Consider the following 15,824-nt stretch of genomic DNA (forward strand, 5'->3'; position numbering starts at 1 on the left):
TAGTATCGAGAAATATGGTTTCAATACTGGAAATCTTTGTGTTAGCTTTAAAATATACTTTCATCTCTAATTATAAAATTTAAAGCTTTAAAAATAATGTAGATCGAATAGAAATGTTAAACTTTAAAAATTGACTGTCCAAAAATACATTACAAGATGCACTATTTCTAAGACTTGAAATCTTTTTTTTTTTTTTTTCTCATGTTCATGTATCTTGATATCAAGATGATCAATTTGAAGATATTTGGGCATCAAAACAACCTCTTCTACTGGAACTTTTGAGGTGGGCTCAAATTTAATTGTTTAGAGCATCAACTCTATTTAAACTTTTTCCTTAAAAAAAACTCCATATTGTTGAATCTATACTACTTTTTAACATTTATATCTAGTTTGGATGTACTTAAAATTGTAATATTTTTTTATTTCAATAAAAAAAAAATCTTGTGTTTCGATTTGAACCGTTTGGACATCTGCAAGATTTTATTAGATTTTTTGATTGAAATAAAAAATACTGCATTATCAAGATACATTAAAAAAATTAAATCAAAATACAGTTCTCTTACCCAATACAAACCCAACCCATGACCCAACAATCCACATAGTGAAACTTCACAAACCCCATATCTATTCTCTCCCTCTACTTCAACCCGAAATCTTTTCTCTTTCCTTTTTCTCTCTACAAAATCAATTATTGAGTTCCCCTTTCTCTCTCTAAAATCAGTGTCTCGAGGGCTCTTCTTTTCCTCTTTTTTGCATAACCAAAACTAATTATTGAGCTCCTCTTTCTCTCTCTAGAACCGCCTTCTCGAGAGCTCCTCTTTCTCTCTTCTTGCATAACCAAACCAATTATTAACTTTCTCTCTCTAGAACCACTGTTCGAGAGCTCCTCTTTCTCTCTCTTAATACGAAACTAAGAATGAAACATATAGTCATTTGAATAAAAGAGTAGGACAGTTTCGTCATTACACAATTTAAATCTAAAATCTACAAACATTTGAATTGTGGCTCCATGACCGTTAAACAAACTTTGGTATAAAGCCAGCGAACCACATCAGAGCGTGCCTTCACTCAAATTACTTGGCATTCCAAAACCCTAAAACCAGGAGGTGGAAGAAGAAGAAAAAGAAGAAAGAAGGAGAAGCCATGGCTGAAGCTATAGTTGCAGATGCAGAAGCAGAATTTTTGGCTTCAGACGTGAAGTCGAGCAATGATTGGGAGTTGTTTAAAGAGAATGTGAGGCCATTAAAGAGGGGAAGAAATGTTGACCTTTTGAACTGGGCCCTCAAAGCTCAAAAGGACAGTCTCTCCAAGAAATCGCTGCTTGAACATCGCAGGTTATTTTTTCTCTCTTTTTTTTTTCAAATTTCTTCCACATATTTATGCGAAGCATTCCTTGTTGTTGGAAATCCTGTTGTGTTTTGAGATGCTATTATGTATCTTTTTTGTAATTTTAATTGATGGGTTTCTTGAATAATAGGTATCTTCTCTGTTTCTTTTACTATTCTTCTTGAAATTTGGAGGTTTCCTAATTTTTTAATCTTTTCTCATTTTTTGACATTCTTATTGAAATTGGGGTTTTTTTTGTCTATTTTAAACATTGTGACTTATTTCTATTTAAGAAATTTTCATTATCAAGCACCCACTATTTTTTTCTTGTGATTTATCCATCCATCCTTTGTTTCCATAAATTTCTAAAAATGGTTTTCCTTTTATTTTTTGGCTTATATGCCTTGGTGAGAATTGAATTTTGTGAAATCTAGGGCGTTTGTGCTATTTCGGGACTGGGGATATTTTCATTTCAGTATTTGACTTATTTATGGCGTTTCTTGTTTATCTGCCTTCAGGAAGTTGATTGAAGCCATTGATGAGTATAAAGGAGAAGATCCTCTTCAACCGTGGCTTGAGTGAGTCCTTTCTGTCATTTTGTAGGCTTTGATTCCAAATAAGAACTGGGGTTCATGGCTTCACATGTATAGCACAATGTTTTTGTGGAACAATTTGGGGACTTTTATGGCCTTCTGATTAAGAACATGTTTTCCTGCCATAAAAGAATAAATGGACTGGTTAAGAACAAAGCAGGCTATCAATCACAAATACTTCCATGAAAAATTTGTGGTACCTGTTAAGGCCATGTATATAAATCTCTTCTTGTCCTGGAAATCATTGATATATGGGTGCAGTTGGCATACGGATGCATCCGTAGCTGTAGAGGTAAGGTGCACCTTCAAATTTTATCATGGTATATAATTTTGATGTAAAATGTTCTTAGGATTATCTCAAAATCTATTTTTATATCTAATTATAAAATTTTAAATTTCAAAGATGGTTAAAATCAAGTAGATCTATAAGCATATGAAAATCTTGAAAATGGACTGTGTAGATAATATGTTATAAAATGCATTCTTTCTGGGACTTAAAATCTCTTTGTTTTTCATGTTCATACATCTCGATGTCGAGATGATCAATCAAAAGTTTTTTCAACATTAAAACTGCCTTTTCCGATGGATTTCTGAGGTGCATCCGTAGTTCTACATTATAAGGTTGCATCATTATATAAAATATATATAGATATATATATATATATATATATATATATGAGGAAATATTAATTTTAGCCCACTAGCTTACAACTACATATGAGCATAATAGCCCATATTGAATCTGGGCCGATCTGACTGTCACAACATCATTTGGTATTTTAAAAAATAATTTGCAAAAAATAAATAGACCAAAATACCTGTGAAAAGTTTTGGGGGTATTTTGGTCAATTTATTTATTACAAATTATTATTTTTATATTTATTAGATTTTCTAATTTTTAAGGAATACCCTACAATTTCAAGTGATTTGGATTTGTAGAAAAGAAAATTAAAATTTAAATACGAAATGAGGTCTTGACCAATCAGATCGGCCCAGATTCAATCTGAGCCATTGGGACCAAAATGCCTCTCAAAGGTTTTGGGCGTTACTTCTTGCAAATTATGTTTTTGATAGTTATTAGATTTTTCAATTTTTAAAGAATACACGTCTACAATTTCAAGTGATTTGGATTTGTAGAAAAAAATTAAAATTAAAATACGAAATGAGGTCGTGACTGTCAGATCGGCCTAGATTCAATCTGGGTCGTTGGGCTCATATGTAACTATGAGATAGTGGGCTAACCTCAGCATTTTCCATATATATATATATATATATATATATATATATATATATATATTGCAATGATTTCATGCAACGATTGTATCATAGTATGATGCACCCACACTTCTAGAAAACCATGTTTGTAGTATTTGTATGGCCCAAAATTTTGACACACACTCTCTTCATCTCAATAATCAATCCTTAAAAAAAAAAGTCCAATTTCTGTTGTGCCCTGATACCACTTGTTGTGCGCGCAGAAGCTTTAAATTCGATGGGTTAATATTTGACAAATAAAATATGAGAAATAAAGCATGAAATACAACACAAGAATAAAAAGATTTACGTGGTTCACCCAAGAGGGTTACATCCACGGGCACGGCAAACAGAAATCCACTATACCAAAGAAAGTTACATCAAAGATTTTGGATCAGACCTCGACAAAAATCCCCAGTTGAGAAAACCCCTTTAAACCTCTCTCAATCTCACAAAATATAATAATATCTCAATCAATTCCACAAAATATGGGATTTCTTTATGTGGGTGATTTTGGATAACACCATATCCAACAATCTCCACCTTGATATCAAAATCTCCTACTCACCATGCCAACATCTATTGGATAGCTTTATGGATTCTTCATCTTTTACCAAATAAATTTCTTCATCATTCTTGCTGAAAAATAGTGTCTCCATAAAATATCTCCACCTCGAACCTTGCATTCGAAACCTTTATTGCCATAGTGAAAACCCCAAACCGGGCTTTGATACCACTTGTTGTGTGCGCAAAAGCTTTAAATCCAATGAGTTAATATTTGGCAAATACAGTATGAGAAATAAAGCATGAAATACAACACAAGAACACGAAGATTTACGTGGTTCACCCAAGAGGGCTACATCTACTGGCACGACAAATAGAAATCGACTATACCAAAGAAAGTTACATCAAAGATTTTAAATCAAACCTCGACAAGAATCCCAAGTCAAGAAAACCCCTTTAAACCACTCTCCCTTCCTTTTTTTTACTTCTGGCAACCATTACCAACAACACCAGATAGAGACGCAAGAGCAACGAGAAACTTACTTTCTCTCTAACTAAAAGGGGAACAACCCAAATCTCTATGGGAACCGTTTCTCTACAAAAAACAAGCCTCTCAATCTTCGGGAGTCTAAAAGATGCACCATCACAATGTTTCTGTTTAAAGGAAGTTTTTTTCTCTCTAAGAGGAAATTGCATAAACAAATGTAGCTTTCTCTCCTCTCTAAGAGGAAATTTCATCTTATGCATAGGAGGCTCTAGCTCTCTCTCTCTCCAGAGAGACCATGCTCTAGCTCTCTCTCTAGAGGAACCATCATTCCTACATGGTGACCCAAATAGGGTACACGAATTCTCTGCACTTTTATCCCATATATATAAAATTAGAAGTCTATACTTAATAGAAAACTTCTTATTGGTATTATATATATCTCAAAAGGCTAAGAGATATATCCATCCAAGAGTCCTAATCTTTTTTTATTTCTATTTCCCGTAGGAAATTTATCAAATATCAATATCAATCCCAAATAATATGGAAATATCTCAATCCCACAAAATATGGAAATATCTCAATCCCACGTAATATAGAAATATCTCAATCCCACAAAATAGGATAATATCTCAATCAATCCCACAAAATATGGGATTTTCTTATGTGGGTGATTTTGGATAGCACCAAATCCAACAATTTCAACCCTAGATATGGTCAAAATGAGTCCCCTCCAACAACGAATCTGAACCATTCATTTGGGAAATTTCAAGATCTTAGCTTTTATAAACTCAAAATCATTGTTTTTTTTTTTAGCATTGTTCATATCATGATAATAAAGCCATCTAAAAAACTTGGAAAAGAAAAACTCTTTTTGAAGCCTAGATCTAAGCATCATATCAAATGGACGACCTATGTTAATTGGTCTAAAAAAATACATTTTAGGTTCCGCTTTCAAATTTATTTTTTTTAAGATTGTTCATTATAATAAAAAAAGTGTACATTTCAAAATTTGGATCAAATAAATGGCTGTAACATGGTTTTTGAAGGTTGTTGCATTATATTACTATACAACCGTTGCATGAAATCACTTCCCATGTATCTATATATATATATATATATATATATATATATATATATATATATATATATATATATATTGCTGAAAACTGCAAGTCAAGTTGGCATTTGTACTGACACTTAGTAAACTGTTGGATTTTCACTGGCCTGTATTACTTTATTAATATAGGTACTTGTTTGCTATTTATGTGCGTGAAAGTGGTTTATGCAAAATTTTGTTTTTTATATGAAGGTGTATCAAATGGGTTCAGGAGTCCTTCCCTTCTGGTGGAGAATACTCAGGATTATTATTAATCTACGAACAATGTGTGCGCACTTTCTGGCATCAAGAGCGTTACAAGAATGATCTACGCTACTTAAAAGTTTGGTTGGAGTATGTAAGTGGCTTTATCATCTCCAAGATTTTAATTGAGATGAGTATTGGATATTTATGTCAAAAGTTTGTGATGAGTTACCAATTACCAAAAAAAAAAGTTGTGATGACTTTTGTAGATGAAGAAAAATAAGTCCAAATATGATTGGTTAATGTGATGCAGGCAGAGAATTGTTCTGATGCTGAAGTGATATACAGTTTTTTGGATGCAAATGAAATTGGACAAAACCACGCAATTTATTATGTGGCATATGCTTTGCATATGGAATCTAAAAATAAGATGAAAAAGGCAGATGAGATATTTAATATTGGCATCGCCAGGTGAGTCTAGAACCTACCCTTTCTTGTAGTTTTAATTTGTACCTTGTATCTTATAAGTGCATTGGTCTAATTTTCCTACGAAGGGTTAGGCTATTTGTTCCCACAAAGTGGAGAGCAAGCACAGGTCTTGAGAACTTCTATTCTTCCAATGGAAGAAAGGCACAAATCTTCAGAACAACCCCTTATCTCTTACATCATAATAGCTTGGAACACAACTTCAGTAAATGCTAAGAATGAAGAGGCCCATACATACAGGTTTTTATGTGTGTGTGCAGGTTAGTGTGGGTCTGTGCCCATGCATGTGTAAATTTGGGTCTCTAGTTTGGCATGTCCTTGATAGAACAAGCTGCCTTTTGTAATTAGAAAGGAGCAATATCGCCTTTTGTTCAATAAGTTAGCAATAACTAGGTAAATAATGAAAGAGTGTCAATAATTAACCTCAACATAATTGCTCTGCCCTTTTTCTTAAACCAGATAAGTAAATAATGGAAGAATTGGCCACAATACCCCTTAATACAATAGTTGTGCTCTTTTTAGACACAAATTAGTAAATACTAGAAGAATGGGCAATGGTACCCTTCAATAGAATAGTTGTGATCTTTTTAACCTAGAAGTTATCATGAATGTTCCTGGTGAATCTTTTACTGCGTGGATTACTACTAGGGATGTTGTGATAATGAAATCAGTCATTTGTTTGCAATGATAATCGTCAATAAGGAGACAATTACTTGTACATTATTTGTTTAGTGACAAGTGTATTGCAAAATTTCTTGATCTTTAGATGCTTATTCACAGATGTCTGGTTTAGCTTAGGTTTATTTGGTCACTTATGCTACTAGATTTTAGGAAATGTAATAAGTTTGAGAAAGTGTCCATTCTTCTTGTTGTTCCTTGCTTATACATTCCCTTTCTTGATTTCTCCTACATTTTATTTTCTTGGCTAGTACTTCATGAGAACAATTAATTTGGGCAGTTTGTGTGTGATTAGAGGAGCATAGCAAATGGTTACATGTCATATCTGATAATTGAAATCCAAGTGTATGCATGCAGTCCCAGCAGTTGATGATTGTAAACTTTGAATATATTTTAAATGCTTCTTTTACCGGATCTTGATAATTGACCTTGACGCAATATTGCTTATCAGGAATTAATACGTATAAGCCATTTGGCATGATCATTGATACATGTGAGTCAATATGGTGTTTTAATTGTTGTTTTATGTTTTAGGAAAGCACAACCAATCAAAAAGTTAGAAAGCTCTTACAAGAAATTCATGGGTCGATCCATTGCAAGAAGCAAAGCCCAGGATGTATGCACATTGAGACCTTGAGATTTCCTATTCTAGCTTTTGTCACTTGCCTATTCTCTTCTCACCCATCACCTTGCATTATCTCATCTTAGATCTTCATACTCTGTAGGAAGAAGTTGTAGAAGATCATTTAACTGTTCGAAGCTTTGGAACCATAGTGGCTGCAAGAGAGGCCCGTAAGTTTTACTTCACTATTCTTTGCCCCTCCCCAAACCCACCTTTTTTTTTCTCTCTCTTCGCTCTATATGGCTTTAATTGCTGCTACCTTTCTTATTTTGCTCTGGATGTTGTAGGAAGACAAACTACACGGCAATCAGATATATTCCAGAATAAGGCAAAACTACAAAGGTGTGTTGTCGAACATTCATTTCTTTTACAGTAAGCTCAATTCCTCGGCCTGATTTCAGTGGAACTGGAATTTTTAGGTCCATGACTTGGTGAAGCTATGGCATAGCGTAATCTGTTTCTTTTTTTCAGGGTAAGTAGTAATGCTCCCCTCGCTGTCTATAACGATGCAATATTGGGGACACAAGCAAGGCATCCACACTCTGGTGCTAACCAACTTGATGCAACCAAGAGCCAAGGGCATGCATGGAAGACACTCGGAACCCAAGCTGAAAGAAACAAAGAAAATTCTTCTCTACCATCCAAATGGACATCACACAAGGTATGGAAACCACTCTCTTTTTTCCTTTTTAAATCTAACTTTAATCACTTTCCTTGATGCCAAACAAGAAAACATTTACTTCTTCGAACAGATTTTTGGTTGGTTTTGGGAGAGTGGTCAAGTTAGACGGAATATCATATGTTGAGAAAGAACACCTCGAAATTATTTTGTACTCCTTAATTGACACTCTTTTTTATTTTTAGATTCCTCAAAGAATGGGTGTGAGATCAGGAGCAACATCTGGTGTTGCTCTTGAGGTGTTCATTGATGAAGAATGTGCGAGGTAAACATATATTTGATAGTTCACGACATTTCTCAATAAAATGGAAATGGCTCTTCACATTGATTCTAAGATTCAAAAGAAGTAGAGATTTTTATGTGAACGTAGTTTGAATCTACATGGCGGCCTAGGGATAAAATTTGATTGCTTGGTAATATGGAAAAGTGTACAATACAAATCATCTGCATTTTATACCACCCACGTTGCTTCCATTGTAAATTAATGAGAAGTGGTTCATCTCTGCAATGGTTCATCTCCACGTGTATATAAAAACAAGGACTTGGGTTGGAACTCGCTAGGGTTCTGTGCCTGGGTCAGGTGAGACAGACTCAGCCAAGTCGGTCAAAGATTGGTTCCAAACTTGGCAGCCTGCAAAGCCCGAGGAACTCAGGCTTCGCGACTTGTCGAGTTTTTCAACATTGATGGTTATATGGTACATTTTCCATAGCACTAGGCATATGCTGTATTCAAGTCTAACTTTGTTTTATGATGAATCATGCATAGGCCAACATCAAAGGTTGATGCTAATTCTTTAGTAAATTATGCAGTATTCAAGTCTAACTTCGTTTTATGATGAATCATGAATAGGCCAACATCAAAGGTTCATGATACTAATCCTTCTGGAAAGCTTTCTATTTTACAGCTCAGGCATGGTGATACAAAAGACCTTAAGAAGTAAGCAAGAAACCAACGCCCACTTTTTTGCTTTTGACTTTTTTTTTTGGGTGTGGCTTGTATGAGGCTGAGGGCCTAAACAATCAAAGTAAGGTGCCCCCTTAAATAGTATCAAAAAACGTCATTTCAGTATCAAAAATCTTTATGATGGCCTGAAAATTTATATTCATCTCTAACTATAAAATCTAAATAGTAAAAAACAGTGTAAATCAAGCCAAATCTATGAACACTTGAAAACTGATGGTCTAGATAATACATTACAAGATGCACTATTTCCAAAACTTGAAATCCTTTTTTTTGTTTACATCTATGTATCTCAAGGTTGAGATGATCCAATTTGAGGGTTTTTGACATTGAAACAACTTTTTCTAGTGAATTTTTAAGGTGCGTCTTAGTTTAATTGTTTAGGGCCTCGATCTTATATAAACTATTTCCTCTTTTTTTTTCTTTTCTTTTTCTCTGATATAGAAGCTAACAATGTCTTAAAAGACTGTTATTTTGTGATTATGGTCTTTTGGCTAGCATTAATTTTATTTTTGTTCCCTTCTTTGCCTATGTAATTTACAGGGAGACGAAACTGTTGAAGGAAAACCCGTTACGCAATTTCCCTCTAAAGAGTCTTCCAAGATGATCAGTTAAGTCTCATTAACTGTTCTTCTGGTTCTTTGCATTTTGTTAGGCTTCAACCCCCCTCCTCTCTCACTCTTTCTCTCTCTTAATTATTTTTTTTTACTAGTCCTGTCAATGAGGCCAGACATGTTTTGTATAATGTATTTGGTTGTCAATTGTATGGTTGCAAATTAAGATCACAACTTAGACTTTTCAAAACATGCATTTGGTTGTCAATTATAACTAGTACGGCTTTACTTACATTCAAAACATGCCTTTGATGCTTCAGTCATGATGAATGCAATCAATCATCAATTGTTGGTTTTATGCTCCTCTCTCTCTTCCCATATTATCTCTCTCTCTCTCTCTCCCTCTTCCGCCCCACCCACCCACCAAAGAAAAAAAAAACAAGTGAGGTCTTCATTGGTTTAGTTTATGAAAGGTCTCACATACTACTCAGTGCTATGAAATTTCTTAAATCGCCTTCCCATCAGCCCAACTTTGTGATGTATCAGTAGGAGTGGCAATGGACCCGGACGAATAGTGCTATTATTTGAATAGTATTTTAATAATATTTATTATTATCATTTTTAAAATAAATATAATTCTGTATTTTAGTTATAATATTTAAATAAGGGTGTGATTTCTATCGGGTTGCAACCTTAAACAATCCAATTAAGGTGCACCACCAAATTTTGTTATAAAATGTAATTTTGGTGTAAAACATTCTTAGGATTATCTGAAAATCTATTTTTTTCATCTAATTATAAAATTTTAACCTCCAAAAATAGTTAAAATCAAATAGATCTATGCCTATATGAAAATCTTGAAAAAGGACGGTCTAGATAATGTGTTGCAAGATGCACTATTTTTGGGACTCAAAATCTTTTTTTCTTTATATTCATAAATCTCGACGTCGAGATGTTCAATTAAAGGGTTTTTCAACATTAAAACAAACTTTTTCGATGGATTGTTTAGGTGCATCCGTAATTCTACGCTTTAAGGTTGCAACCTTAATAAACTTTTTTCTTTAAATAATACATGTGTAGATTTAACATAATATTTAAATATATATTTTAAAAAAACTTTGGGTCGGTTCCAATCAGCTCCAGGTCCTATAATTTTTTTCGGTATCCTGGTCCGGATCCGACCGAACCTGTTGTCATCCCTAAACACCGTATCAAGGGGATCCTCAGGGCATGTGTTGTAGTAATTCCATCAGAGACCTTGATCAATTTGGTGCCGAGAAACAACACATCCCATTCCTATTAGTCCAGTGGTGATAACTGATGACCAATATGACTTTAAGATTGTGTGGAAAAGATAATTCCATTCATTGAATACAGTTTCTTTAAGTTCTTCAAGTTTACTCCCTTAAACCTTTCAATTTTATGGGTGTGGTTTGTATAAGACCGAGGCTCTAAACGATCAAAATACGGCGTACTATCAAATTGTCTCGTAAGACATTGTTTCAATACTGGAAATTTTTGTGATGTTCTGAAAATTTATTTTCATTTCTAATTATAAAAATTTAAAGTTTCAAAAATAATGTAAATTGAACATATCTATGAGCACTTAAAAATCTTGAAAGTTGACGGTCCAAAAATGCATTATAAGATGCACTATTTTTAAAACTTGAAATTCATTTTTTCTCATGTTCATGTAACTTGAGGTCAAGATGATCAGTTCCAGGATTTTTGGGCATCGAAACAACCTCTTCTAGTGAAATATATGAGGTGACCATAATTTGATTGTTTAGAGCCTTGTACTTATATAAACTTTTTCTTTTATCAAAATACCTGAGAAGAGATCATCTATTTAACAATTGACCTTTTTGAAACTATTCCAAGACCATGGGTTTATTCTATGTGTATTTTGAAATTAAATCTAAATATATGAAGAAAAAAAAAGTATTAAACCGCTAACCTCTCATTGATAAATTTCCCTTATAGGAATCACAGCCAAAGAATTCGAAGCTTGCTTCTAATAGATACACAATTTAATGCTCCAAGTTCATATTGAGTATACACATTTTGCTGTGAACCATGATCAACATGATCTACCAAACTTTCACTGTGTTCTCCTCATTGCACTGATCTTGGTACTTCACCTACCACAAAAGGACTCGGTTTCTATGAGGCCAAGCCCGTATATGTAGACATGCGAGCCTCTGTAACATGGAGATCATGAATATAAAAAAATAAATAAATTTTTAAAGCTAAAATAATAATTCTAGTAAACAAACATATCTTACTAGAAATCAGTGCAATGTGTTCTCCTCATTGCACTTATCTTTGTACTTCACCTACAACAAAAGGACTTGGTTTCTATGAGGCCAAGCCCGCATATGTAGAATTGTGGGCCTATTAATAAATCTATTTTTGAAAACGATTTTAGGACTTAATTTTTAAGGACATGTAATCTCTAACATGGAGATCATGAATATAAAAAAATAAATAAATTTTTAAAAATAGAAATAATAATTCTAGTAAAAAAACATTTGTACCGTTAGTTTCCATTGTTTTTAGATAGAACACCTACTTGCATCCATCTTTAAGATGGATGCTTTACACTTTCTAGACCGCATATGTAGAAATGCAGTCCAGCCTGCATGAAACAATTTCCACCACAAAATCATCTTATGAATTAAGTCAAAAAATTTCCGAACTTCTGAACTTCCTCAAATTTAGCGTCTTCCGAATTGAATTTGATTAGTATGCAGCAGTGGCAATGGAGCCGGATCCAACTCAGGACCCTACAATCCAACCCGACCCGTGTCCGGATATGGGTCCAATTTCGGGTCAGGTCCAAGTCCAAATATTCAACCTAAATACTATTTAGGTCTAGGTTCGGGTCCTATAATTTTTTTCGGATTGATCCAGGTCCAGTCGGACCCGTTGCCACCCCTATAGTATGGAGCTCGAAGGGAAGAAAAAGAAGGAAGAAACAAAAAAACAAATCTTATATATTGGCGAATGGTGATCAAGGGTCATTCTCCAAATCCTTTTCCTTTTATGGAATTCCTTTTAGGATGCGAGAGCATCATGTAGAAATGTTTTGTCCCGCACTCTTTAAACTGGTTTTCAATGTGGGTGGAGCACCTAATTTTATGTGACGGGCAGAATCCGCTATTATATTGGGATGAGAGAGGAACAATTAAACACTTTAAGTATGCCTTTTGATAAAAAAAAGATCATATTTAAGATATCTTAGATTGATAATCCAAAAAAATGGAGAGATCGAGAAAGCTGTCGCATATAGAATTAGAGTTGGGTGGGTGAAATGCGGATGCGCAATTAGAATTTTATGTGATCGTCGTATACCAATTAGGCTGAAGGGTAAGTTCTATTGGAAAATGGTGATATCAGCATTGCTCTATGGGGCGGAATGTTGGGCAGACAAAAACAATAAACTCATAAAATGAGTGTAGCGGAGATTGGATTCGAAATGAATTTATTCGAATTGGGGCGGAATGTTAGCAAAACAAGAAGGGATTGAATTCGAAATGAATTTATTCGAGAGCATTTCGACATGGCACCAATAGACGATAAAAGGAGAGAGTGAACTTAGGTGGGCTGGCCGTATGTGGCGCCGACCAAGTACAATATCTGTTAGGAGGTGCGAATTAGTTCAAATAAAAATATTGAAAAGAACAAAAAGTAAGTCCAAAAGGACGTGCTTGAAAATTGTCCGAAAAGATATGGGAACTCATGACCTCATTGAGGATATAACCTTTAATGAGCAGAATGGAAAACCATAATTCATGTAGCCGACCACAATTAATTGAAAATAAAATAAAATGACGACGATGAATACCATCGAGAAAACACATGATATACAGATGAATAGTTGAAAATAGGCAAAATGTTAGACATTTGATCTCTAATCGATGTAAAAGTAAAAGCTTATATAAGGTTACAACCTAATACCATAGAATTAAGATGCACAACAAAAATTCAATAGAACATAGTATCCTGAAGTTGGAAGACTTCCAATTGATCATCTCCGCCTTAGGATGTATGGATATAAAGAAAAAAAGAATTTCAAATTATAAACATAATGTATCTTGTAACAAGTTATCTATGATGTCTATTTTCAAAAATTTTAAGTGTTTATAGATTTAACTTGATCTGTATTGTTTTTGAAATTTAAAATTTCATAATAGAAATTAAACTTGGATTTTCTAGAAATTAAACTTGATCTATATTTTCTAGCATACTTTAAAGGTGCGCCGTACTTGTCATGGTGATTGATGGTAGCTCATCATGAATAATTTTACGAATACATTGCAACCTCGTATATGTTTTTTTAAAAAAATTAATTTATTTATTTATTTTTATATAGTAACACTGATAATGGAGGGTGGGACATTATGTTGGCATCCACCCCCAATCCACCGATGCCGCTTTTTTAAGTGTTCTTTTGAGCTTCAGATCATACCTATTGCTTTTTTATGTGTACCCTAACCTGTATTTCTTTAATCTTTTTACATAATGTGGACAAAATATTGGGTTCAATATCATAATCCAACTAGAAGGCACTCGTAGAGGCTACTGCATTCAGGGGTTTCAAACATGAGAGTCGAGGTCATAGTTACATTTGAATCATTAGAATATTTGAAGTGTAAAGAAATTTTGACAAAGATGAAGATAGGAAAGCTTTTAGGACCAGATGATACGTTGATAGGTGTTTGGAAGTGCATGGGGGAGGTCTACATATGTTGACTTAACAAGTTGTTCAAAAATGCTAGATAAATGCAAAAAAAGTATTGTGCTGCCTATTCACAAGAACAAAAGAGATACATAATTGTATGAATTATTGAGGGATTAAACTTATGAATCACACTATGAAAATGTGTGAAAGAGTGGTTGACCAATGATTAAGACAAGAAACAAGTGTGGATATTTGGGTATCAAAACAACCTCTTTTAGAGAAATTTTTGAAATGGGCTCTAATCTGATTGTTCAGAGCCTCTGCTCTATATAAACTTTTTCCTTTCCATAATAATGATACCTATAAAATAATAATAATAATAACAACAACAAACATGGGAATTTCGCCTGCAGCCATGTAACTTTTCCTTCTTTTCATGATCATTAGAGATATCGCCTAAACATTGAATGAGAGACAGAGAGGGAGATATATATATATATATATATATATATATATATATATATATATATGCGTACACCGCTTCTTCATACACATATACCCGTGTACCAATAAAAGCCGGTAAGATACAAGGACTAGGCTATAGGCAGTGGGCAACGGGTGCCACAATGGTGACCTAGAATTATTCTATTCGCACGAGGCCCCAAGTTTAACCAAAAACGAGAGAGAAAAAAAGAAGTCTGCTTTTATTATTCAATCTCAAGATTGAGAAAAAAAAAGAAAAACAATTTACGAGTAAAGATCAAGATTCGAATGAAAATGATAATTCACAAAGGAGTTCTCACTTTACGTGTATCTACCAATGTTATCAGGATCAGGCCGCCCACCACTGCTAAGTCTACTCCAATCACTGTTGGTCGAGCTAATTAGACCAAATTTTCAAAAAATGGTAATAATAGTTTCAAAAATTAAATATATAACAACAAAATTCCCACCTTCGGTTTTGACGATTTTGACCAAATCTAGTTTTTATTTTGGACCAAACCAACCAACGCACTGGTTGACAATCCGAACAATCAAACTAATGGTCTAATCCAATCCTCCTAACTATGGTACCTATTTCTAAAATATTACTCATAAATTTGAATAAAGATAAAGAAATCTGTTAAACAAGAAATTGTTTTCACCAATTAGTATCATACCCTATATTCTCAACGCAGGAATCTATTATGGTAAGAGATATAGATTGGCTTGAATTAGGACGTATATTATCCAAGAATCCCACTGTGCAGTAGGGTCCCCCTCAACATGTACCCTAAAGGTCTCTCTCAATGGGGTCCAACTAGTTTAAGTCATGTATCCTACCTTTAACTGTGACTTAAAGGTATGTAGAGTGGATACATAAATCGGAGTCAAACCACACCATTGATCAATTAACTAGAAATCCAAATGTACGTCTCTTAGAGAGAGAGAGAGAGAGAGAGAGAGAGAAAGGCAGAGAGATTATTTGTGTGTGCGTGCATGCGAGAGTGCACGCATGTGTGTGTGAGTTCTACAAGCAATTTCAGGTCAATTGATTAAAAGGCAATATGGACAATCCAACTCCTATATTGCAATGAAATCACTTAAGGCGAAACAGTAGGCTTTGCAACTGTAGACAAGCAATTAAAATCAGTAGGACACATTATCCTTAAGAAAGCCCCCCAACCCCGCCAAAAAAATCACATTTTCTGAAAAA

General features: G+C 34.0%; 1 protein-coding gene across 1 annotated transcript; it reads left to right on the forward strand.

The window, feature by feature from the left end:
• The first annotated feature begins 1,064 nt into the window (after window positions 1–1,064).
• On the forward strand, window positions 1,065–9,800 carry BUBR1 (BUB1-related (BUB1: budding uninhibited by benzymidazol 1)). Its single transcript, XM_006849865.4, has 11 exons — window positions 1,065–1,334; window positions 1,845–1,904; window positions 5,474–5,618; window positions 5,778–5,935; window positions 7,163–7,244; window positions 7,354–7,420; window positions 7,538–7,592; window positions 7,722–7,911; window positions 8,115–8,194; window positions 8,780–8,866; window positions 9,434–9,800. The coding sequence occupies exons 1-11, from the start codon at window positions 1,144–1,146 to the stop codon at window positions 9,495–9,497; spliced, it is 1,179 nt and encodes a 392-aa protein (XP_006849928.3). The 5' UTR covers window positions 1,065–1,143; the 3' UTR covers window positions 9,498–9,800.
• Window positions 9,801–15,824: the final 6,024 nt, after the last annotated feature.

This window comes from Amborella trichopoda, chromosome 3 (assembly GCF_054954075.1).
Source record: "Amborella trichopoda isolate Santa Cruz 75 chromosome 3, AtrichopodaSantaCruz75HAP2 v2.0, whole genome shotgun sequence".
In the NCBI taxonomy this organism is placed as follows: Eukaryota; Viridiplantae; Streptophyta; class Magnoliopsida; order Amborellales; family Amborellaceae; genus Amborella; species Amborella trichopoda.

Coding starts and splice junctions, on each gene's coding strand:
- BUBR1 (XM_006849865.4), top strand. CDS start 1,144: ATGGCTGAAGCTATAGTTGCAGATGCAGAAGCAGAATTTTTGGCTTCA. Junction 7,245..7,353: donor CAAGAAGCAAAGCCCAGGAT/GTATGCACATTG, acceptor CATACTCTGTAG/GAAGAAGTTGTAGAAGATCA. Junction 7,421..7,537: donor AGTGGCTGCAAGAGAGGCCC/GTAAGTTTTACT, acceptor TGGATGTTGTAG/GAAGACAAACTACACGGCAA.